The 25,354-nt window shown below is 40.3% G+C and overlaps 1 protein-coding gene across 11 annotated transcripts in view; it reads right to left on the minus strand.

Moving 5' to 3' along the window:
• LOC101155647 (TRAF2 and NCK-interacting protein kinase) overlaps positions 1-25,354 on the minus strand; it is a 69,772-nt gene that overhangs the window by 4,255 nt on the left and 40,163 nt on the right. Inside the window, exons 7-35 of one of the 11 annotated variants that reach the window (XM_023951368.1) lie at positions 25,101-25,231; positions 24,969-25,023; positions 24,418-24,496; positions 22,778-22,953; positions 21,331-21,397; positions 21,043-21,241; positions 19,215-19,331; positions 18,388-18,474; positions 16,464-16,652; positions 15,670-16,182; positions 12,066-12,230; positions 11,560-11,814; positions 10,542-10,648; positions 10,320-10,435; positions 9,656-9,753; positions 9,487-9,510; positions 9,146-9,154; positions 8,641-8,709; positions 7,365-7,471; positions 7,062-7,164; positions 6,074-6,208; positions 5,883-5,982; positions 5,573-5,743; positions 5,350-5,493; positions 5,079-5,213; positions 4,881-4,981; positions 4,656-4,805; positions 2,441-2,458; positions 1,286-1,445 (exon numbers count right to left, since the gene is read on the minus strand). In XM_023951368.1, the coding sequence (XP_023807136.1) occupies positions 1,286-1,445; positions 2,441-2,458; positions 4,656-4,805; positions 4,881-4,981; positions 5,079-5,213; positions 5,350-5,493; positions 5,573-5,743; positions 5,883-5,982; positions 6,074-6,208; positions 7,062-7,164; positions 7,365-7,471; positions 8,641-8,709; positions 9,146-9,154; positions 9,487-9,510; positions 9,656-9,753; positions 10,320-10,435; positions 10,542-10,648; positions 11,560-11,814; positions 12,066-12,230; positions 15,670-16,182; positions 16,464-16,652; positions 18,388-18,474; positions 19,215-19,331; positions 21,043-21,241; positions 21,331-21,397; positions 22,778-22,953; positions 24,418-24,496; positions 24,969-25,023; positions 25,101-25,231 (3,780 nt within the window). The remainder of the gene's footprint in view (positions 1-1,285; positions 1,446-2,440; positions 2,459-4,655; positions 4,806-4,880; positions 4,982-5,078; positions 5,214-5,349; positions 5,494-5,572; positions 5,744-5,882; positions 5,983-6,073; positions 6,209-7,061; positions 7,165-7,364; positions 7,472-8,640; positions 8,710-9,145; positions 9,155-9,486; positions 9,511-9,655; positions 9,754-10,319; positions 10,436-10,541; positions 10,649-11,559; positions 11,815-12,065; positions 12,231-15,669; positions 16,183-16,463; positions 16,653-18,387; positions 18,475-19,214; positions 19,332-21,042; positions 21,242-21,330; positions 21,398-22,777; positions 22,954-24,417; positions 24,497-24,968; positions 25,024-25,100; positions 25,232-25,354) is intronic. The other 10 variants (XM_023951373.1, XM_023951374.1, XM_023951370.1 and 7 more) reach the window with 10 other exon arrangements.

Consider the following 25,354-nt stretch of genomic DNA (forward strand, 5'->3'; position numbering starts at 1 on the left):
ATACATGTGTCTGAACGAGAGGGATCAAGGTAGAAGCATTAGGTTACAGGGGGCTGATGTGAAGAAGGTGCAGGAGTTTAAGTACTTGGGGTCAACAGTTCAGTGTGATGGGGAGTGTGGAAAAGAGGTGAAGAGGCGAGTGCAGGCAGGTTGGAGCGGGTGGAGGAAAGTGTCAGGAGTGTTGTGTGACAGAAGAGTGCCAGCAAGACTCAAAGGAAAGGTGTACAAGACAGTGGTGAGACCAGCTCTGCTCTATGGGTTAGAGACGGTAGCAGTGAGACAGAGACAAGAGGCTGATATGGAGGTAGCGGAGATGAAGATGTTGAGGTTCTCCTTAGGAGTGACCAGGTTAGACAGGATAAGGAACGAGTACATCAGAGGGACGGCTCATGTTGCCTGTGTTAGCGACAAAGTCAGAGAAGCCAGACTGAGATGGTTTGGACATGTTCAGAGGAGGGATAGTGGATATATTGGTAGAAGGATGTTGGAGATGGAGCTGCCTGGCAGGAGGGCAAGAGGACGGCCAAAGAGGAGATACATGGATGTCTTAACAGAGGACATGAAGTTGGCTAATGTTAGGGTAGAAGATGTCCATGATAGAGTGAGGTGGAAAAGGATGATTCGCTGTGGCGACCCCTGATGGGAAAAGCCGAAAGAGAAAGAAGACTTCTGTTTATGAAGTTTAGGTTTTCTTCTATCTTTTAAAAAACAATTGTAAAAAAGATCAAGTAATTTTTTATAAACTGTGCTTTTTCGCACTGCTAAAGATAAAAGCTTTCTGTATTCTACAAACCCTGCAACTCCACTCAGTGTAATACCTCAACTAGCCACAGGAGGGCGGTATAGTCTGAGAAATATTGCCCACTCAATCAGTGTGAGCTGCAGCTCTCTCCCCCTCTCACTTTCCTCATAAATTAAGCATCAATTAGCTATTTGGAGAGCATCTTTTGATCTCTTTTTTTAACTCTTACTTACTACAGCCTCTGTGGTGGTTCTTCCAACATCTCTACAGACTTTTATTACAAACTGGAATTTAAAAGCGATTATTGGAAACACTCCACTCAGTGCAGTTCTAAGAGTTTAAGCATCACATATGGAACACATATATTAATCTAAGTGCGCTGTTTATGTTATTCAGAGCTCATATTATTCCATTTTGTCATTATTACACCTTTATTGTCCACTTTTGGACAGAGACATCTTGAATTATTGGATTATTTTACAGTTGACATATTCTATGTAAATCCTTTCTATATGCTTAAATAAAAGTGTGGAGAAGACATACCAACAGAGGTGGGCATCTCTCCCCACTGCAGCACCACGTCCTTGGTGATCCTGCCGTAGGTGTTCACGTAGACCCCCTCATCCTCGTAACACAGCAGCATCTCCATCCCATCAGTCTTCGGAAGCACCACGATGGCATGGGGGGTCACCTGGCTCTGGATCTAAGAGGAATCAGCACACGTGACATGAATCAGCACACGTGGACATTTCTGAGGCTCGTGTTGTTCAGTTAACGTGAATGTGTCCTCACTGAAATGAAGTGAAGCGCTTTGCTGCAGATTTTACTTTGAAGGAAAACAATTTGAGTGCAGAATAAAGTTAACTTGTGCAGCTACAAGGAAGTAGGACTTAAAGGGGACACGTTACGCAAATATTTGAATGTTAACGGTAACTTTTGCTGTGTTTCAGAGCATAACCTGAGGATTTAAAGTGAGTACCAAATCGGACACTTAGAAACCCAAGCATAAATAAATGTTTGCTTTTGAGGGAGCTGCAGAGATTTGCAGAAAACTGAATTGCTTCAATCTGAAATTATTCCTTTAACCACTATTTTCTTGAGTTCACAAAAATTAAACTATAACCGTTTTTATTCAAAACTTTTATAACAGCCTAATCTGTTAAGCAGATTGTTAAGATGGATGCACAGAATTTAAGTGGTTTCAAAGGCTGTCCCTTCCTATTTTTGTCAAACACTTTTCACTAACTGGTAAGAGCAACACGTCCCCTTTAAAATCACAGTGAATCAGCAGCAGGTAGTGAAAAACTCATCTAGTCTCAGGAGAAATAACTTTCAAAATCGCACCAAAAGAAATCCATTTACATTATAGAAAGCCACAGTAAGGGTTGACACACTGCAGGTGAGGTCAGCGTCTGAATAACAATGATGTATCCGACACCCCTGTTGTGTCATTTCAACACATTTCCAGGCTGTGATGCTTCTTTCTTTCTTTTTTTCTTTCTTTTTTAAAGAGACTTGAGATCTCAGCGAAAGACGAGATGAGTTTGTTCACGTCCCAAATTGGACTGGACTCTGTGTTAATCACTAAACTGGTGAAATGCACTTTACATTAGAGACATTTTGATGCTGTTTCTGCATTAAAGGGGTTTCTACAAAACATCTGTTGATCTACTCTACGGGTGGATGGGAACATGTCACCTTCGTCTGTCTGGAACACTGGAGGAGAAGGTGGGAGGGGAGGAGAGAGCAAAGAGGCATGAAAGATGGAACACAAAAGGGGAGGAGAAGATTTTACAGATCGAAAGTATTTATCAATTATCCGAGAGTGTTTTTATAGATTATTATAAACTGAACATAAACAATGGCAAAATAAAACAGAAATATGACTCAATTTTGTCACTCTTTACACCCACGTTTGTGGATTCTGATCTCTGAAAAACTCTAACTTAACCACAAAAAATGCAAAACCTTGATATTATATATTTTATTTTTAGCAAATATTTGTTCAACTGTTGTTGATTTAATCAAAAGATTAAAATTCCACACTTTAAATAAATGCCAAACATCTCTGTTGTTACAAAACCAAAGAAGCTCATTAAATGAAATGTTTTTTTTGCCTCCTAAAGGGGGTCCACAGGATTCAGATTTGTAAACTGATATTCACCCTCTACAAACTCCCTCTAACTCACATTATAAACACATTCACATTTTAACTATAACTTTATATCATTTTTATGGTCGTTTTGGTCTAATTCTTCAGAAATCTGTACTTTATTTGCAGCTAATTTGATGGATTGATAAATGTTATATTCTGTTGTTAGAGGCGGAGCTACAGGGGCACCAAGGGGGCAGCTGCCCCCCAAGTTGCGCCCCAATTTTTGAGTCAATATTAGTTTCATTAATGGCAAAGATTGGGAAATCATCAATACAAGCTTCTTTCAGCACTGCAAAAATAACAAAAGCCATATTATTAAATAAAATCTTGAATCTGAAGCCTTAGCCACAAGCCACACTGTTTGCATTCTATGGCAAGAGGAAATTCTTAATTTTCTGAAACCTGTGCTTTAAGAAAATAGTCTTGACAGTTCTTGCTAAATGGTACGGATGATTAATGTTGACGGATAAATTCATTTGTTGGATCTGTAGAATTCAGAGTCTCACCCAGTGGGTTTATTTGCGCTGTTTGCTGCACGACACTTAAATCTGAACAGAGCAACGGTTCTCATTCGCCACCCTTCCAAAGTCTTCACACCCCCTCCTGTTCCACCCATGGAAAATGCACTGTCTGATTGCCTGAACACTCCTGATGTGGGTGATCAGATACAAGCAATGCATGAGTAGCTGGATAAAAAGCAGAAGGAAAATCTAATGAACGGTTTCCAATAGATTCACTGCTGAAGCAGAGATGTCTGGCTGAGGTCTTCAGGGGCTGGTATCCCGCTTCTTTTCCAACTATCCCAGCTGCTTCTGCAGCTTCTTATGTGAGGAACACACTTAAGTCAGGTTATCAGGATACGTGGAAAAGAAAAGAAGCACAACTTAAGACTACCAGGCTTAAAAGGAACTGCAGTCTTTTAAATTCTTGGAGTTATAGAGTGATGACAAGTGGCAGTCTTTGGATAAAGGGGAAAAAAAGTCAGTCGTACTGCAGAGCTTGACTCAGGAGAATAACAGGCTAAAATGTCTCATCTTAACTGACGGAGACATGAAGCTGATTCTTGTAAAGTGGCGAAGTCTTTACTTCCAACTGGCTGGACTAATTTAGGTGGTCAGACCTCAGCTCAGAGCCAAACATCCTATGGGTCACATCGACAGAACCAGTGAGCTCCAAATGTATCCAGGTTAAAACCCAGACTTTAACAGGAGTTTTTGCTTCACCTACTGCACCACCTTCCCTTTATTTGCTTCTAAGGTTGGAACTGTTCCACATCACCATTATTTACAATGATTGGTCCCAGCGAGCACTATTGCACAGTTTGCATTCAAACGAGCAGCAGTCTGCATTTATGTGTGCACGGTGCAGCAAGAACGCAGTAACCTCTGAGCAATAATGCCCTTTGGATAACCTTTGTGCTCCTTTCTTAAGCTGTGTAATTAGATCAGTTGGGTACCATTCTGCCGTCTTTACATGTGTGGACCAAACCCACAGCACCATTTTTAGAAAACTAAAAATAAAGCTGACATCAATCCTTTAATTGCATGACAATGAATCAATCACAAATGACATTTTTAGGGTTGCAATCCACCAGAGACTACCGGAATTACCAATGACCCTGATGTGGTAACACAAGAAAGCACTTCAGGAAAAGAAAAAAGAAAAACTCTCTTAAATATTTTAAACAAGCTTAGATTAAGATCTTTCTAAAGAAAAACATTTCTTCTTTTTAAAGTTGAAACAAAATCACGCACTTACATGTGAAGGGATATAAATGTCATAAGGGTTGCCTGAGTCCACGTCAACCACATGAAAGCCCACAGTTGAGCCGTAGATAACCTTTAACCTTTGGCCTTCCTCCACTGTGAGGTCAACCAGAAGGGGGCGGTGTTGCAACTCAGTGAACGACTGAAAGTCAAACAGAGGAAGACGATTTTAAATGAAAGTCACGTTCAGTGGTTTGGACAAATGCGCTGGACGTACCTTGAAAGCCATAAACTTGTGGTAGGGTTTGGGCGCCCAAGCGTAGATTTCCACAGAGTTCTTTAGTGCGATCACCAGGAACTTAATGCGCTCATATTTAACTGGGAAAAACGTGGAGAGATTCACAAACTGAAAATTAGAATTAATTTAGGAAAATTCAAAAGAAGGACTTAAAAAAAAAAAGATTTGAATTCTTACCAACTTTATAATGCACACATCCCTCTAAATCTCCAACAGTAATCCAACCCTGCTTTTTCTCAACTTCTGGGTCGTTATGCAATATTCTGTTCCTCAGCCAAGACAAATAATAAACCCGCAACTTATTCTTTTTCCCTGAAGGAGAAACAAACATGTTGTTAAATCTTGCTCCAGTGAAACTGCACAATAGTATACGTGGAAGCGCATGTTTCTTTTGCTTTGGGGAGCTGCCACTTGTGGACTGATGTGAGCACAAAGACTGAAAACCTACCAGATATCGTTACTAGAACGTTGAGCCCCTCCAGCACATCCATCTGCAGGAATCGCCGTCTGGTAATCAGGTTATAGACTTTCCCCTGCCCACTTCGGTCAAGCAGCATTAAACCATTTTCTGTCCCCACCAGCAGGTTGACGCCTGAACACGCAGATCAACGTTACGCTCAAAGACAGACGAGAGAGAGGGGCAAAGGTGGGGAAGTCTAAGCAACAGTTACCCCAGAGTGCAGCGCACAGGATCTCCGAATTGAAGCGTTTCTTGTACTTTCGGATCTCCGGTGTGTCACTGTGGGGTCTGATGTTTGTGGGGTTGACATTCACCACCGAGATCTTTCTGGCTTCGTTCAGTCGGGCCTGTTCCTGCCTCAGCAGCTCGTTGGCAAACATAGCTAGGATGACACCGGAAGAACCAGAAAAAGACATTTTTCTGTACTGTCTTAAGAACAAGCCCAGGCACATCTATTCTGCCGTTTTTGTCATGGAGGGACCGAGGATTGTAACAATAAAAGAAATAAAAGCCTGCACTACCTGCAGCAGAACTCTCATCGTTGCTTTCACTCGGAGACGTTTGGTAGACCCGTGGATCAACAAATGGGGTAAAGGATGTTTTGGACCCGCCCACTCTGAACTGAAAAAAATAATGAAAAGTTCAGCAGTTAGCCTGGCGCCCCACACGTTGTTACCAAACTTAAATAGCATGCATGTATATCGCATTTGACCTCTGACATGTCGTTCAGCTCCTGCAGGGCCATGGTGGCTGATGGCGAGTTGCTCTGTTGCACAAGGTCAGGTAGGTTGCCGTGGTTACCAAACCCATTACTTTCTGTGTGACTACCCCTCCTCCTTTCTTTTGCCTGACAATAATGTAAGAAATGAAGGAAAATTTGGGTAAAATGTTTCAAGTTTCACCCAAAGCAGAGGTCTGCAACATTAAGCTCTGGAGCCAGACTCATCCCTCCACTGAGGCTCTTTTTGCCTTAGAGGAAAAATACTAACAATCTAAATAAAGAATGGGTTTGCAGTTTTGGTTCATTTGTTTTAGTTTTTACATTTTGTCATTTATGTTTAGTTTTTTAATATGGCAGATGACTGATCAAAATTGTGGTTTCCTCTACAGTCAAAGTGGTTTAATATTCAAATACTATCATATTCTGTTCCACAGCAGTGTGTGTGCAGTGCTGAGACAAAGTCCTTAAAGTATATAATTGCATTTACATGTACAGATTTAAAAAGACCAATCATTATTGGCATGTTTTGTATTGTTTTGTGATGCAACAAAGTCATGATGATTAAAAAAAGCATGTTTGAACTGGCTTTTCAGCCTTTTTAACTGGAGTAAATCTGCTGCAAAAGTAGACACATGGTGGATTTTATTTTGAAAGGAACTTGTATGTGCTATTGTCAAAAGTTAGAATTGTTAGAAATAGAAAAACTTATCACTGACTGAAACATAATTATTATAAGTTGTAATCATAAATATTAAAAGCTACATTTGATAAATGAATGGCTTAAAGGCCACAAAAAGATATATTTTCTACAGGATGAAGAGGTACTTTGCGGCTCTCGTTGGGGTTTAATCAGTAAGAAATTGGACCAAATGGCTCTCTTAGCTTTAAAGGCTGCAGACCCCTGAAAAATGTTTGCTCCTGGTGTAAACAAAGTGTTAGTGTGAGTGTGTACAAGCTTTATACAGTGTGTGCTCATCACCTCTCTCATCACTAGAGTGCTGTCCTTGGAGCTATTATAGGCATCACCCACAGCATCTTCTGACAGCCCTCCATACGACTCACCGCTGCTCTGCACTGATGGCCTGTGACCCCCCCCAAACAAAAAAATATGGATTTGGTCATTTACAAACAAATTCTCCGAAACCTTTCCTGACAAGCTTCTGGCACAGTGCGTATTCTAAATTTATTAACGTTTTTGCATAAATTGAAAGTGACAGGTCAGACTTCAGAGGAGAAAAAAAAACACAAGGGGAAAAAACAAAAAAAACAGAAAACTACTAACATGATGCGGGGGATGTCGCTAACAGCAACAGTCCCATCATGCCCCACTGCCTCGCCATCCTCATCGCTGCTCTCTGATCCTTCACTGGAGGATGAGTAGTCTGTAACCTTCATCAAAATAGGGAAAGTTGTCATAAAACATGCAATTTTCTAGTTACATTTTTCAAAACAGATGCCAGGCTGATTATAATCTTATAATCTTTTCTTCTTCTATTTCTTTTTTTTATAAATCAAAAACAGGAGAAAATTTTCAAATCTGTTAAAATTTAGAAAAATGGAACAACCTTTACGTCAGTCATGTGTATTTCAGAGCTTTGTGTGTAAAAGATTTGCTCCATTAAACGATTTTTATGCAAAATGGTTTGGAGAATTCAGAACACAATGCTTGGTCTATTCACGAATTTCTTCACTAAACATTTGGACCACCAGATTGCCACTTTCCAGGTTTTTGAAGCTCAAAAAACAAAGACATAAGTGTTAAACAACATTTTGCAGCCTTTCTCATTTTAAACTAAAAGTGTAGTTCAGTTTGTAGAACGGTATTAATGTGAGAGGTTGCTCCAATTCAAGCTGCTGACTGATATATTTCAGTTCCTGATGAAGCAAAATTCTCAAGGGAATGCACATATTCTTATTATTACCAAGAAAAAAGTATTTTTTGGGTTGAATGGTTTGGCATTCACAGAAAAAAAATAACATTTTTGCTGTATTTATCAAGTTCTTGTGGTATTCTTCTCATGATGGAGAGCATATACAAAGAAAATAAAGCTTAAAATTGCATTTCTAAATCCTTCAAATGCTATTTAAAAAAGCTTATGGCCGTGACTTAGAAGCTACTGCAGCAAGCCTTAAGCTCGCTGCTCCACTCCACTCTGATGCATCCGCTTGCAGACAAATGATCCATGAAGGTCTTTGTTTTCCTCATCTGAGCTGGAATCTGGATCAAAACTGTACAGCTAAATTGCTCCAAAATTGCTCCCCATTTTTGTTGCCCCACTAATGTTAGGTGGGGTTGTGAGGGGCTGTAAGCTAGCAGGAGAGAAAGATGGATGATGGGAAAAGAGGACAGGGTTGCTCCGCACCAATAGTCCCGCCTACACCTCAGAGCTGAATTTTTAAAGGACTCCTGCCGCTCTGCAGAAACTATATCCTAGAAAACAATATCATTAAACTATGATTGGAGTGGGTCTTTAACGTTTCATAAACTGGTTGTGGTTGCGTCAATACCACAATTTCTAATAAATTTACTTATTCAACATAATGATTTATGACTTTACTTTTATTGGAGGTCTGCTTCCTTCTTCCACCCTCAGTTCTCTGAGTTCCTTCGCCAGGGCACTTAGGTCCTTTAAAAAGAAACAGAAAAAAAAGAGGAAAAAAGTTCTTCATGTGTGCCGTTTCCATGTTTAGGATGGAGACCCGGGGAAGGAGGTCAAGCTGCATTTGAGGACAGAGCGTCATCAGAAGCGGGACGAAGGAAGGGTAACATCTGGGCCTGCATACATTACTGTCCCCGAACAAGAGTGCTGATTCAAACCACGTCTTCCTTTTCAATGTTAAAAAAATGGAACATCAACACTGTTATTCTCTAATGAGCAAATAACTTCAAAAGCACAGAGAAGACAGATGAAAAAGATTGAGAGAGCACTTTTCTCTCCTCCCTGACATTAATCCACATGCCAACAGGCCTCTTCTTGCCCCCCACCCCCACACCCTCCATAGACATCAGGCCGAGTCATGCAAACAGACGGGGAGAGAACCGTCACACAGCGGTGGGCTTACCAGCTCCTCCTGAACAGTAACCATGACAACAAAGAAAGAGGAAAACAGATTCAGAAACTGTTCAGGTGAACTTCATCTCTCAGAATCCCCCCCCCCCCTCTCTCTCTCTCCACACATGCATGAAGGTCACACGCTCCCTCCCAGGAATGTGTGACAGGGGACACATGCACTGTCAGAGCCGTTGTACCCTCCTGCTTCAGCTAGAAGAGGAATTCACTCCTCGGGGAGCTAGCTGATGCAACCATGCCAGGAAGGGAAGAGGAGCCCCCGAAGATCGAAGCAAAGAAAACGCGAGGTAAAAAAAAAAAGGGGGGGGGGGGGGGCACCCGATTGTCACTGACCTCATCTATGGCTTTCTTATAGCTCTGATGAGAGGAAGGGAGGAATACAGAGGCAGAGAAAGAGAAAGCAGGTGAACAGTAGAAAAAAAAAAAGAGGCGATGTATAAAAAAATCCCAGAGAGAAGCTCGCCGCGACAGGAAGAAAGCGTCTGTCCCTCAGGTGACTTACTGCAGGCCTGCTGGGTCTGGCAGATTCACGACCCTCTTCCTGTTTGGGTTTGGCCTCCTGATTGGCTCCTGGAGGTGATTCTTCCTTCTTCGTTTGGCCTTTAAGGACAACAAGAGTTCCATTTAGAAAGAGAGCCAATTTCAAAGAGGACATGGCGGCCGACATCAACGTCTAAAACCAGAAGTCCTAGATGAGAACTGGAACTACCCTCATATCACCCAAAAATAAAAAATGTGACCCTAACAGTTAGTTGTTCCCATTTTAAGCTTTAGTAAACTGAATACGTTATTCACATTCATTTATTTACAATTTTTACACTGTGCTTAGGAATTTTTCTTTAGTCAAATTTTCCACGCTTACTCCTAAGTTCTGTGTCAATATCATTATTAACAATGATTAAGAAATTATCAATACAAGCTTTGTTAAGCATTAGTAATAGCACCTCAGCTAAAAGAACTGCTGTTTATAATAACAATAGTAGAAATGCGTATTTCTTTACCTTTTTTGTAATGGCCTTGCACTCTGCTGTTCTTATTTGCCACCCCTTCAAAATCTTAAAAACAATCGGGGTTTGTATTTGCACTAAATAGTGCTCTAGTATTAAATGTTGATGTTTTTTCTAGTTTGTTGCCAATTTTGAGTTTCTGCCCCCTTTTTTTTTTACCTCTCCTCCCAGCTGAGCCTCCCTGAGATGAAGGGGAGGATGAGGATGAAGAGTTAGATGAGGTTCTCTGCAGCATGGCATCTAGTGAAAGCTCGGAGCGCCGCAGGTCTGGATTGCTGCACAGAACAACCACATTTTGTTTTTAAATTGAAAAAAAGCATTTTTTTTTATTTATATAAAAGACTTTTTATTTGAAACAAAGAAAAAGTGTTTGTTTTTCACCTGGCACGTGCAAGCTGGGAACCTGCACGTGGTCCCAAACCCACGCCGCCATTGGGCGAGTTTTTCCTGACCAGGGCTGGAGAGATGGAGGTGGTTCTCTGTGGGACCTGAAAAAAACATAAATGAAGCCAGTTCATGCGACATAAACTCCTTAAAATTAATTTCAGTCATGATATAAAATCTCAGCACCCAGGTTGTGACTTAACAACTTCTGTAAGATTCAGACTCAAAGTCAGTTGGGCACTTAGTTTCATTTTGCCAGAAAATGTCTTGGTCCCAATAAAGTTCAGAAAGGAAACTAATTTTTTTAATCATATGTAAACATGAACATTATTCTCATCATTGTCGCAACAAGTTAAATGTCTTTCTTACCTGCAAATAAAGCAGGGATTTCTAAATCTCAGAGTACCTTTTGATTCCCTTTAAGAGATGTGACAGTTTTGTGGGTTTGATTGATTGCTCCCGTTACAGCAGACATTCAGGATCAGTCCTTTTTCCACTGTGGAATTCTTTTTCCATTCTGGAAGTTTCATTCTGATCTGGTTGTTCAGCTAAAGTTTCTTCCTTTTTTTGTTTTCATTTAACCTCCATGTTTCATTTTCCAGCTTGTCCCCTAAACCGCTTTTGTTCCATGTCATGTTAGCTGAACTGCTTTTGCTTCAGGCTTTGCTTATTTTTTAAACGTACTTCCTCGTGTACTTTTTCTTCTACTTTGGGTCCCGCCTGTTTTCCATTTGCAACTGTCACACTGCTGCTAAATGTTAGCAGGGTCTTTATTGGATGACATTCTTCCGTGTTTTTGTTCAGTAATTGATGCTGTTGGTTACTTCCTGGTCTTTGAATTCCATCACACCTGTTTTGTTACTTCATCACTGATTTGTGTTGTTACAGTTTCTGTTCTGCAAGAGCTGCACTTTTGTTTAATTTAAAAAGGATTTCAGCAGAAAATAGCTCTGATGGGTTTGTTCCTAACGACCTTTCTGAAATTTTCCGTCTGAATGTGAATGGAAGGATCAACCTTTGGCGGGACGTCCTCGTCTCTGAGCCAGGCCGTCCTGTCCCGGTCCTTGTCCCTGTCTCTGTCTTCCCTGCCGGCGATGCGCTGTGGGGGATCGGGGGTGTCTGAGGAGGGGTCTGAGTCCTGACGGGGCATCTCGGGTCTCTGTGGAGGACCGCTTACACTTTCATTTGGTCCTGAACCCGTTTGATCTTGGAGTGACTGAGAGGTGGACATGGACCCAGAGTGGGTCTTTACAGGGACCAGGTGAGCCATCTGTTGGAGGGACAGTCAGAGAAGATGGTGAAGGTGTGGGTATTGAGATGGGATTAAAGAGAAGATAGATAGCAAGGTTATATAGGAAGTTAAAAAAAATAGACAGTAAAGTAGGAATAAAAGACAAAATAAAAAAACATTATGTATAAAAGCCTGAACTTTCAAAATAAAGTAACAGGTAAGTAATTATTTGCTGGAAATACAGGTTTACCCACACTTCCTTTTGCTCTCGCAGGCACACACACACACACCTGTGGTTCGATGGGGCGGTGGATGGGTGGGGTGCAGGTGGGCTGCACCCCCCCGCTGCTGAAGGACTCGGAGCGGGGAGGGAGGGAAGGGTCGGAGATGCGGTTGGACACTTTGTGTTGGAGTGCTGGGGAGCTTTGTCTGTTCATCTTAGAGCGCTCCTCCACCTGAGACAGGTCACATACCACACAGTCACTCACGGCACGGTTCACCCCAAGTCACTCCACCATGCACCCCTACAAGCCACAAGACAGTCCTCGCCTCTTTGTGGGACGTTGTTGTTCAGGGATCGTTCCATTTCATGTTCTAATATTTTTAGGAGTTACACCCAGAGGGCCTGCTAGAAAGTCCTGTTTTTCTCTTGCGCAAGAGCTAGTCTCTCCAGTTGAACCTCTGCCAAATTTTTCAAAAGCAACTTCATCAGAAAACATAAAATCCAAACTGACGTTTTCAAGATGCCAAAGAGGCAGATGTCAGTTTTATCACCACCCGTTTAATCACATGCACCTGTTTTTTTGCCCCGGCAGAGGAGTGTCTGATGGCTTTAGAAAAAAAAAGGTCACAGATCTTCTTTAGCAGGCAGCCCTTCCAAACTGGAACACGTTCATTTATTTATCCATCTATTTATGTGTAAGAGGAGATTGCACACTTAAGGAACTGTTTCTTTTGTATTGTAGTCAGAGTCAGAGGAGACAGTTTAAATCCACAGGTAAATTATGCAAAATTGTGAACATGATTTGGTTTGCTACTGTAATCAGATAAAAAAAAAAACTCTCTCGATGCTTATAATAGGGGAAAAACTCTGTTTAAGCACAGGTAGGTAGAAAGTTGATTAAAGGCTCTGCAGAGCAGTGTCAAAATGAGACATTAAAAAACTGAGTTAAAACTATGTAACTCTGTCCCTCCTCAAATTTGTGCTAGGTGCCTGCTAAAAAGTCCACTTTAACACTGTTAACAGACTTTACAATGTTTTTTTCAAAAAGAAAAATGCAGGTTCTAACAAAAAACTAGGATGTCACAGAATGTAAAGACCTAATAAATAAGACATATTTAGTTGGTGATTCATGAGTGCCATAAGTTGAGATTTATCTGTGAAAGTTTACAGTCAACATTAGTCCAATAACTCCCAAACCTACAGAAAATAAACAGGAAGATTGTTAGTAGATCCCCCTTCTGTTAGAAAAAGCTTTTGGGTGTTTGACGTTTTCCTTCATATGCTTGGATTTGTCACGACCCAAAAACTTTCTCTCACCGAGTCTACATGAAGATTAAAAATCTTCAAAAAAAAAAAAAAAAAAAAAAAGATTAAAAATGGTGAGAAGTTAAAACAGTTGATTGAAAGGTAACCTAAGAGAATTCAGAACCCATCACCACTTGGCCAGCACCCACCACCAGGACTTTATTTTAATGCTTGACTGACCTAAAGGTTGTGGTGAGATTCTTTGAAGACATCGAAGCCAAAAGCTCAAAAGGCCGGGCTCAGTGTGGCACACTACAGGTCATTTGGGTATAAGGGTCACAGAGAGCTGGGGTGTGGGATTATAGTTAACTATACTCCTCCTCCCAGATGGGTTTTTATTCTGAAAGTACCTAAAAACAGGCACCTCACCTTTGGATCTCAGTCCCAGTTGAAAATGTTTGAGGTAAAAGAACAGTAACTTACACAAAACAAAAAGGTAAAGAAAAAAATGAACTTAGAATCAAATGTATACAATTCATCCAGCTATAACTATAATTTAGCAATGTTTACATATTATTTTGTACTTCTAAGTTTGTGAGGAAATTTGCCTCCTAAACTGTGCAATCTGTTCATAATCTGTTTTTAAGTTTAAGTTATGTTTAAAGTTATTAAAGGAGTTATTCCAAAAAGTTTGTAAGTCATAAAGGGTTCTCCACACCAAAACTAACAAAAAGTGCTTTACAATTATACTGAGGTGCTGTTGGAATTAGATCAACACACTGTAAAGCAAACAAAGCACAGCTAAGATCATTTTCTCTCATCATCCATAAGAAATAAAGCCGGCAGACAAGCTTGATTTAGATAATTGCTCCTATGATAATGACATTCTGCCATGTTATCTGGATGGACCAAAAAACGTCTTTTTCCTGTTCTTTAACGACCCACTCCAATGAAAATCCTGTTTTTGGTGTTTTTAACATGTTCTTGTAGCGTTGTTCTGATGATGTGGGCATGTAATAAATCAATCAATTAGGAACAAAACTGTGTTCTACTCAAATAATGATGGATCAGGAGCAGATAAAAACCCGCCGTTCATATTTGTGCCGCAGCAATTGAAATTGGCGGGCCAAAGTCTCTCTGTTCCCTCCATTCTAAAGCATCCACTTGCAGACAGACAACATTTTTACTGAGCTGCTATCTGGCTCAAAAGTGTATGGCTTGGGTTTGTGAGGGGCTGTAAGCTAGCAGGAGATAGTGTAAACAAAGGAATAGTGGGACATCAGTAAGGTTACTTCCGCGCCAACTCCAACTCCTGCTGCTCTCCAGATACATTTCTTTAAAAAAAAGACTTCTTTAATTTAGCTAAACAGCATTATCATAATTAAAAGATCACTGGGAAAGATTGTACAATAGATCAGGTGAGAGTGGAGAGTGGATCGATAGAGTGGTGTCTACAAATTACATTGCACTGGTAGAGCTAAAAAAGTAAAGTAACCTTTAAAAATCATTCTTTTCAAAGTAAAATATTAGATACACTTTTGTGACATGATATTATTACCAGTGTTTATTAGGTAAATATGTTGCTGGCATTATCCTTAGAGTTTTTCTATTTGGTGTGGATAGCCTTTATAAAGATAAGGAATCAACCATTTTAATCACAAACATAGAAGTACAAACAAATGGGTGTTCTTAGAAAAAGTGTTTTACATGGGGGGCCACAGCGGCCCCCCAGATGGGATGGTTATCTGCGATCCATAGGGAGAGGCGTGTGGTGAGCAGCGAGGTGCATTGGAGGGTTTCAGGGTGGAATCAAATACTGGAGACCACCTGCCATTTATGTATAGTCCTTCGATGGGGGGGGAAAGGTTTTTGCTTGACCACGATAAGGGGGATGGGGGAGAGAACAAAGGCGAGGTCTGTGGAGAGGTTTCATGAGAAAAGGCCTGGCGAGAAAAGGGAGTAGTTTTAAAGGTGGGTGGTGTGACTTCAGAGGAGCGACGAAACTTTCGGCCTATTTTGTCAAAGGCCTGCTTGAGTATGCTTGCGGGGGTAGAATCAGTAAGATCACACATGGAGTTAGATTGTCTGATTTGATTTTTTTTTACTCCCATGTCTCCCCCATACATTATTGTAGGAGGGGACAGTAAATTATTGTTACTAGGAGCTTGGAGAATATTGCCAATGCCGGAGGAAGGTGAGTAGGAGTTTCTTTGCCTGGGTGGGCCAAAGACAAGACCACATGACGGGTAGGACTGGGAGAGGGGGTCACTTTTGTCAAATGATTCCGAGTCTGCCCGCACAAAAATATTGTTGTGGCTCAAAGATAGCTTCAGCTCACTGCTCCAGTCAGTCTTATATTCAGGTTCTATATCTACATCTATTCTACGGGAAGGTGAGTGAGATTTAGTGAGTGAATGGACACTAACCGGTTGAACCACAGGCATGGGCTTAGATTCAGACTGAAAAGCCTGGACTTGTCCAAGATGAGTTTCAGGAAGCTGAAGCTGGGATGTTGGGCCCTGATCGGGGTCAGAGAGGATTACGATTCTGGGGTTCACTTTCTGATCATTTGCCACAGCTGGATTGAGTTTTGACCCTTGAGAGTCTCTGTCAGGTGCCTTTGCGGCCCCTCGGCCAGAAAATTGTCTTTTCTCTTGAGCAGGCCCCGGACTACGACCTCTCTGGTTCCGATCCTTTTTACCTCTGACATCCTGATGAGGCTCCTGCTTCGCTCTCTGATCTAGGGCCTTCTCTTGTTCTCCTAAAATGCGTATCTGGGGGAGTTTGGTAGGGCTGATTTGGGAGGCATTGGACCGGGTTCGTCTAGGAGCATTAGCTTTGGACGGATTCTGAAGGTTGGCAGCTGGGGACAGGTGTTTGAATAAGTTCTGCTGTTGAAGATGGGGTTGGTTACCATGAGCATATTGGTGCTGTGGAACCTACAGGAGTCAGAGTTACAGGACGGTAAGCAGTGCCACAAACACATCCTGCAGAATCAAAACAAAAACACTGTCTTTTTTTGAGGCAAGTCTAAATAATGGGCCTCCTTCGCCATTGTCTTCTTCTTATTGGTGCTTCCAACAGAACCTACTAAATGATTCAGCTTTTTTGTATAGACAAAACTTAAAAAAATTCTTAAATTTTTCTCTTTTTTTCATAAAAAGCATCTAATCAGTGCGCTTGGAGAACGGAAAATCTTTTCAAGCATGAGAGAACTTGCCTCTTTAGCCCAGGCAGGTTTGTCATTAGGAGTAACAAAATCCTTGTAGTGGTAAAGTTGTTTCTTTTCTTGCTGCTTGGCCTCCTGCTGTTGATGCTGCAGGTTCACCAGGTAGGCTCTCTCTGTCTGGAGCTGCCGCTGTAGACGTTCAGCTTGCCGCTGCTCCTCCAACTGCTTACGCTTATACTCCTGGAAAGAGGAAAATAGTTAGCGGGAAAAGCAGAAAAATTGTGTTTTATGACAAAGTAATGGTGATTGGTTTTACAAATAAAAACATGAATGAATAAAGAAAAAACACGGCCTGACAGCGGACTAGAATCCCTGTGAATCACACTGTAACACAGCTTCTCCTTTGCTTTAGATCCAATGGGGAATGTCTGATTGGGGGAAATTTAAAAGTTTTAGACAGAGCTCATGTGGTGAACTGCAGGTGAGCAATTAAGACTGATGCCTGCTTCACACTTCATAGCCATTGGCCATCGCATCGATCACATTGTGTCCCTACCGCAATCCTGTGGTCTAGTCCATACTAAGGTTGGCTGGTTTTGCTTGCGATTGTTGGCATCATCTTCGATAAACTTTCGAAACCTGATGACGTGATTGTCTTTGACATTTTAGTGATTTCAGATTCAGTTTTTGTACACATTTACATAAAGCTTGATTTTTTCATTTGCAATGTTTTTCTGAAGATGCCTACATGATGATCTATAAAAGTACAGCTATATAAGTTTGTGTTAAATAATAATAATGAATATTGCAAACAAATCACTTTTGCACTCCTGACTCCAGATTTTTTTGTCTGTTTTTTTGCATTTTGAAAGCCTCAAAATACTAAATAACTATAGTTAAAAATAAATAAATAAATAAATAAGCAAACTTGAAATGATTTGCCACCTGCTCCATATCTTAATCAAATATAGCTGAACTTATAGTTGCATTAGAAAGTGAATATGCAGTGAAAATGTGTTTTTAAAATTTCTTTGGAACTGAGTCCGAATGAAATCATGTCTAACCCTTCTCGTATTTAGAGTGCAGTTTAGCATCAGTTCGAAATCCTGAGAAATGGAAATGGCAATTTTCTGGATCAAGTTTGCCCTACCATAAGAATAGTTTAAATGGCGCGACTAAACTACGGACGTAAAATTTTAATCGCAGATGATGTCATCAGCTTGTGTCACATTTAAAGTGATTGGGTCAATTCCCTTTCAATAGCCTTTTGACCAATACGACCCAAGCGATTACAAATCGCTATGAAGTATAAACCGAATATAAGACTCTTCAGTCCTGGCTTTGAATCGAACCTCTGAATCCACTGGGTCACATGACCTCACCAACCATTCAAATTTGAGTCATTGTTAAGAAAGAAAGCAGAAAATCTTTTTCTTAGGACTTGCAATCAGATCATGTAGTCTTTTCTACATTCAATGAGTGATGAAGATCAGGGAGCACATAAAATATCAACGACGAGAAGAAAGCAAGCCAAGCATGTGAGGGGAAAAGGTACGACAATAAAAATGAGGCTTTAGTGTTTTTGCACGATGTTTATGCTGACTGGATCTTAAAGTTTTCTTTAAATCTTGCAGCAAACAAACTGATTCAAAAGGAAAACAGAAGAAATAAAAATGTATTAAGAAGCAACAAAACAAATTTGCTGAGGATTTTCAGATAGATAAAGGAAATATTGTGCATCCTCTGAGGAACCCTTTAAGATCCAGTCTGAATCTCAACAATATCCATGCACTCAATGAACCAAAACAACAGGCAGATGCTATTAATATTTCCAGGAAAAAATAAAAAACATAAAAACTAAATTAAGACTACAGTCTGTCTTCTTCCCAGCTGTCCTTTGGGTGCATTCATTAGAGATATGGGACCACACAGAACAAACAGGGGGCAGTAAGAGCACATGGAGGGCCACGGTTACCATTAACAACGCTTGTTCCTGCAGCAACTGCTGCTGGAGGATCTCTAACTGTCTCTGCTCTTCTTCCAGCTGTCTACGAATGTACTCCTGAGCAGCATGTCAGCACAAGGAGAGAGGAGCAATTTGAGAGAAGCATTTGGAAAGAGGGAAGCATCGTACGCAGAGAGAAAGACAGAAAAACAGAAACGGTCATCTCCAGAGGTGGCTGTGAAAGTTAAAAAACAGAAAAAAGTAACCCTGCAAAAACAACTAGAAGTTAAAAGAAAATGTAGTTTGAGTTTGTTTTTCCAAAGCTTGTGTACATGAAAATTTATGTTACGCTCGCAAGAAAAGTTATTGTAAAAAAAGGAAATTTCAGACAAACAACGAGAACTTTTAAAAATGCATTTACGGTTTGGAATGTTTAATATATTGCAAAAAAGAATACTAACTACAAAAATTTTAGACTGATTTTCCAATCATAAAAAAGAGCTTCTGATATAAGTTCTTTGTTTAAGGGCCACTACTTTTGATAAATGACGAAACCATAGTGTCAAAAAGACAGATCTTTATTCAGTCTTGGAAAAAAAAAAAAATTTCTTGCAGGACAGCAAGAAAATACTAAAGTTACAACAGTTGACACCCAGCATTAAGCCATTTTTATTTAGAGGAAATTAACGATTAGACTATTGAAATTTACGTGCTGGTAACACATGAAAGAATGACCATAAGCCATGACCTATGGTATTAAAAAACAAAACAGCGAGCAGCTGATTCCAGTCCAGTTGTGTTACCAATGCCTGTGTACTTGAATAAAGGAGACAAATAACAAATGCAAAGATGTAAACCTGTTGTCTCTGCGCTGCTTCTCTCCGCTCTTCCTCTTTACGGAGCCTCTCTGCCTTTTCATATCGCATCCTCAGCAGCCTCTCTTGCTGAGCTTTTAGCTCAAGCCTTCGCTGCTGCTGCAATCGACAGGAGAAAACAGCCTCAGTAAGGTTTAGCACACAAGACAATCTCACACCTCACCCTAAGTGGCAGGGTCACGTAGATGGAGTGAAGTCATGCCGTGCTGCTGCACTAAGGGGAGGAAAAACTGGTAAAAACCCACAGAAAGCGCATAGATGCTGCTTTGAGGACTTTTCAGTGTGTGACGGATACCTGGAGCTGAAAGAGGAACACTGGGGAGAGGTCTGTGTGTGTCTTTACTTTGGTATATGTGCAGCCCACAGAATGTAATATATAAAAGATATAAAGTCTGACCTAATAAGAACATCATTTCATTGAAACCTCCTGATGTCAAGTTCTGCTGCTGCCAGACCCTCAGCATCTGTGGTTACTCAGGACTTGCCACACTCCCTTCCCTCCTCATCAGCCTCAATGCTCTCATCTGGTTTGAGATGCACATCTTCATTAAATCCACACTGTTTCTCTACAGTCGCTGTGGGATTTTATTTTGCAGACATTAAAGCCCTGATTATCTATTGCCTGTCATCCCTTATTCTGTTTTTGGACCTGGGCTTTTGGATTAACAATGTGTTGAAACAACTTTTGGATCTGGATTAACACTGTGGGTTTTTCAGCTGAATTTTCCTCTCACCACCAGCCTGATCACTCCTGCCTTATTTCCTCCAAGGACTTATTTAAACTTCACGAGCACTTCAGAGACTAACAACACTGGTGCCTCCTCCACAGCATCCAAGCTATTTTTGGTCTAAAGAGATGCAACTTAACAAACCTTTATAAGGCTTGGTAGCATCATTTTAAATTGAATATAAGAAACTCTTAATAAGCCTGACTACTGTTCTGCTTGTGCACCTATAAACAATTTATAATTAGCATGCTACCTGAGGCCTGTAGAATCTGAGATGCAGACTCCTGAGCAGTTTTAACTTATAATGCTGGAAAAAAATTAGTCACTTTCCTAAGTGATTTGATAAGAAACATTTCTTTAACTATATTTTGAAATGTATTTGTATTGTATCAAGTACATTGTATTTTTTTTTATTGCTTTGACATCAGGATAATGTAGAGACCCAGGTTAAGTGAGGGCGGGGGGGTGGCAAAAGGAAAACATTCAGCTGTTAATTTGAAGGCAATATTCCCTAAATAAGTATTTCAATCAAAATGCATGGCATGGTTTTTTTCCTTACTGTGGTACGTGGAATAATTTGTTTTTTCTGAGACTGTCGTTAAACTGTATCAGTGTTCACTTGCAAGCAAATCCAGACCCTAATTTTGACTAGTTTTCACTTTTGGTCCTTACCTGAGTTCAGGTGAACTTTAACGCTTGCAATACAAAGCAGAATTTCCAAAAAACCAACCTCCAGCAAGAATCAATTTGAAAATTGTGATTTTGTTGTGAAAGTTTAATCTAATAACCTGAGGGCTTTAGACCAGTTCAAAACCAAAACAGGAAACTGTGAGTAGATTGAACTGATTACTATCAGTTATATTGTGCATTTAATCAAAAGTACTTGTCTCCTAAAACTATTTTCTTTTCATTTTCCACTTGTTTCCACCACTTTTCAGATGTTTTTCTTCACTTTAGAATGATTTACTAAATGACATGCTTTGGTAACTGATAGAGACCAATCAAAACTCAAAATTCCAGCAAAGAGTGGGCTTATTGCTTCAAACTGCACACTTGGATGAACGCTCGTTCTAGCCTCATACCTCTTCCAGCTGCTTCCTCTGCTCCTTCCCAGCTTCAATTCGTGTCTGTCGCTCAGACAGCACAATTCGCTGACGTTCATCATTTTGCTGTTGCTCCATCGGTTGGCGCCGCTGGACCTCCGAACGCTCCTTATTGGCCAGCTGGAGCCGCAGGAAGTCTCTCCTGAGGGTTGACTCTCCGGGGATGTTGATGATGGAACTGGGAAATAGGATTTTGTAGATGAAAATGTGTCAAGTCTATTTTTTCGGGTAAAGAATTGTAGTGTCTATTTTGGGGAAGGCACTGACCTCGGTTCACCAACATCCGTCGCTTCATCCTCCTCTTCGCTGCCACTATACTCATATTCCGTCTCATCTTAAGAAGAGAAAAGAGGAGAATCAAAACACAAGTTGGAGAGGGAAAGGTAAAAACTAGCGAAGAGGAAAGCTTTTCTATTTTACGGTTTGAATGTTTCACCTCTGTTGATTATCAAACTACTGTTGGCTCCAGTTTTCTGAGAGTCTTATTTCTTTCAGCTGCTTCGAAAGGGGGTATAGCTTATAATTTTACAGTGTGTGGCGAGGTGGAGAACATTTTCTCAGGAGCGGATTTTACCTTAAAGTATAATAGTCTTTGAAACGGCAGAACTCTCCCGCTGCACCTTCATCTCTGAATATATAACTTATCTGAAAAACGTGAGGCTGCAGGAACATGACTTCTGTTCTGTTCTAATCTCTCCTGCAATCATCTTCTTTTTGGTTCTGTTTTTTTCCACAGCACACACCTCTACGGCTATAAAAATACTGTTCTATTTTAGCAAGTACATTGAGTTCGTCCCATTTGGCACTGCTTTTGAATTGGGTCCAAGATCTGCGTGTTTTTAGTCCAACCGGTTCTTCGATTTGAGTCACCAGCTCTGAAAAGCGTTTGACATTTTTTACTCTTCAACAAACTGCCATCGGAGCATTTGAAACATGACCACACTTTTCCACAGAATGTCTCTTCTGGTCAGTTTGTCTGGTCTAACCTCCTTTGTTTTGCAGAGACAAGTTAGTTTAGTGATGTCTTTGTCTCGAGCTTTTCTCTGGAATGCCCTTAAGGCATTTTACTGGAAAAAAAAATAAACTACAAAGCTTTTATTTTTTACAAGTTACTTCAAACCCGGTGCAGCTGGAATTCTTTTATCTTGCTAAAGTCCTCTGGGCTGGAACAAGTCCCCTTGTTTATTGATGTTTAAATACATCACATGAAGATGATTTTGTTCTTCTTCATTTTTGATTTCATGATTTCTACTAGTAACGTATTTCTTTTCAGGGCAAGAAAAAGCTGCCGGCCCCTGAGATACGTCACTTGTTTTTCATGATTCTTAAAATCGCTCTGTGTTCTCTGAACTATTTTACTTTCTGAGCCATTATCCAGAGAATTATTCAAATCTGTGTCACTCTGTTTGTTAATTATGTTGCCCATTAAACTGGTTATCAATCAGCTTTAAAGCTGCTGTTAACCCTTTTAGTCTTGTTTCCGTCTTTCCTTCTAACATCATTTGCTTAAATTGACAGCAGCAGCAAGTACATATTGAAAGGTAAATTTTATCTTCTACTCAACAGGCAACACACCAAAACAGTATTTAACTTCTAATGCGTAGCAGTGGTCACATGACACAGGAACTGCAGATGTTGTCAGACTCCTGGCTGTCTGCATTTCTCACGCTCACAGCTTAAACTTTTCTGTGGAAGCTGACGTTGCTCCTCTCACCTCTTTCTCCTCTCCTCTTCTTGGTGCGGTCGATGTGGTCTTTCAGCTGGTTGCGGACCTGCCGGTCGTTAGTCAGCTCCCTGATGAAGGCGTGCTTGCTCAGCTCTTCTGTGTTGGGTCTTTGGCCGGGGTTCTTCACCAAACAGAACTCTATGAACGACTGGAGCTTCCTTGACCTGCAAGAAGGCAGAGCTACATTTAAAAAAAAAACACACAAAAATTTGTGGATGCATGAAAGTTATAAAACTTTTTTTTTTTCCAATTACCAAACAGAAAAAAGTCACAGGCTGAGAAGAGGGAGATACTTGAAAGCCTGACGATTCTATATGTTTAAAAACAGCTGTCTCAATGAGAGAATTCAGATTTATCAGCAAGAATCAGATTGACCTAGAGGCATTTCAGTTTCTAAAATGGTTTAAAAAAAAGACAGCTTTCGAATTAAATTAAAGGAGTTTGTGGTATTTAAAGCTAGAGGACTCCTTTAGGGTTTGCATGCAAGGGCATGCTTAAATTAATTATCTGCAGTTATATGTCTGCAAGATTGTACACAGAATAGGTGCAGTTATAGGTAAGTAATGCATCTGCTGTTATTCAAGTCAAAGACATGCTCATAATTTTATTCTATTTTAAAAACAACCTAAGTCCAGGGTTTTTTTCAGACATAATGTGGCTCTGCAGTCCCGTCTTGGTTCAGATGCCTCCAGGTCAGGGAACTGAACCTTTTTCCAGCCTGAGAAGAGGAAATGTTTTCCAACAAGCTTAACTCTGAGTAGCACTGTTGTTATATAAGTTTGCTTTTTCTTCTCACTCCCTTTAAAACAATGAATCAAACTCAAAATGTTATTGCTGACATCACTTAAAATAAAACAACCAATCGAAACTCTACGATTCATAGGAAACAGTGCAAACAAAATTCAAACCAATGTCTTATTAGTTTCTTCAAATCTGCTGAAATAATAACTAATAATAATGAATAGGACTACTTTATTATCGTTCAAAGAAATTAAAAAAGATTGAACTGTATTGAAAATATTTTTATATAAATATTAACAAAAGGTCACAACTACTGCAAAAAACAGATGTTTGACAAAAACATAGCAAAATAATAGAACACTGTTTTAAAGTCAAGGTAGTCAGTTTATGAAACATCAACAAAAAAGGTAATTCACATCAAAAATTGTATTTTAAAAAATTCAGAACATGTATGAGTCCAGAAACCGAATATGTGCTTTTGTGGCAAACCTGTTAAGCTTTTCTATTAGATCTGTTTTTTTATCTGAGCAGCAAACTTCTGATTTTGTATTTATACATGATTTTTATTATTATTATGGTTTTTTCATGTATAAATATATTTAATGACTTAACCCCTTTTTTTTAAACAGTTATTGAACACATTTTAAATTGGTTGTAGTTCAATTTTTGTGGTTCTTGAAGTGGGTGAGAAAACTTGAAGACAGGATAGTAAAACTAATACCAGACCAAAACTGTAATGTCTATTTAGAGGGATACTTGGTGTGAATGTTTTGCTTTGCATCTCCAGTTGGTCACAGCCTGATTTGTCCAACCATAAATAAAAGGTTTTATGGAGACATTTAAAAAAATGTTCCTTTTTGTCTGACACTTGACAGAAACACACTCACCACTTCTTTGACTTGAGTCTGGGGGCGGGGTTACGTGGGATGAGGAAGAGGGCTCTCATTGGATGCATGTCACACAGTGCTAAGAATCAGATGTTGATTAGAAAAGGAAAAAAAACATCATTATGAACAGAACTGTGCTTAATGTAATAATGCAACACAATAAAGAGACTCTGGCCTCATCTTATCTCTCATAAAGAACACCTGTTTAGGTTTTAGATAATGATCTGTTGCTGCAGAAGTTTAATAGATCATTTCCGCGCTCTGGTTGGTTGTCATGTGTCAGCTTGCTGATGGATCTAGCTTTCTAATCAGCTGTGTTCTAGCACCTTGAGGAATAAGATGATGAATAAAAGACCAAACACCAAGCAACAGCCCGACAAACTGACAGCCAATTTTATATCTCCTTCTGTGCCGTCATTAATATTACGCTTGAAGATGTGTTGCTGTAGCGTGAGCTGAAAAATGATCCGACTCTTGATTAAAGCAATCCAGTGAAGCAAGGCTAAGAAATGATGTGCCACGGAGGTGTGGGATATTGACTGGGTACGTACGCGGCGCTCCTTCAGCCATCTCTATTGCCGTGATTCCCAGCGACCATACATCACTCTGCAATGAAGGAAGGATAAATAAATGCCCAGGCTCATCAAAACAGAGAGCGGCTTATCTTCAGAGGATAAAATCACCTTGAAGTCATAAGTGGCGGCTGGATTTTCGTCACAGGCAATAACCTCTGGTGCCATCCAGTACGGAGTCCCAATGAATGTGTTCCTCTTTCCTACTGTTCTGTCCAACTGGGCCGAAACGCCAAAGTCCACTGCAGACACACAGACAAAATCAGTGGGGCTTTCAAAATTTCCTAGGAGACTGAGTGGAAGCAAAGCGTAGGCAGTGGGTTGCCCTTTCGATAAATGCTCTGTAATCACATCTTTATTGGACT

Source organism: Oryzias latipes, chromosome 22, assembly GCF_002234675.1.
Source record: "Oryzias latipes chromosome 22, ASM223467v1".
NCBI lineage: Eukaryota > Metazoa > Chordata > Actinopteri > Beloniformes > Adrianichthyidae > Oryzias > Oryzias latipes.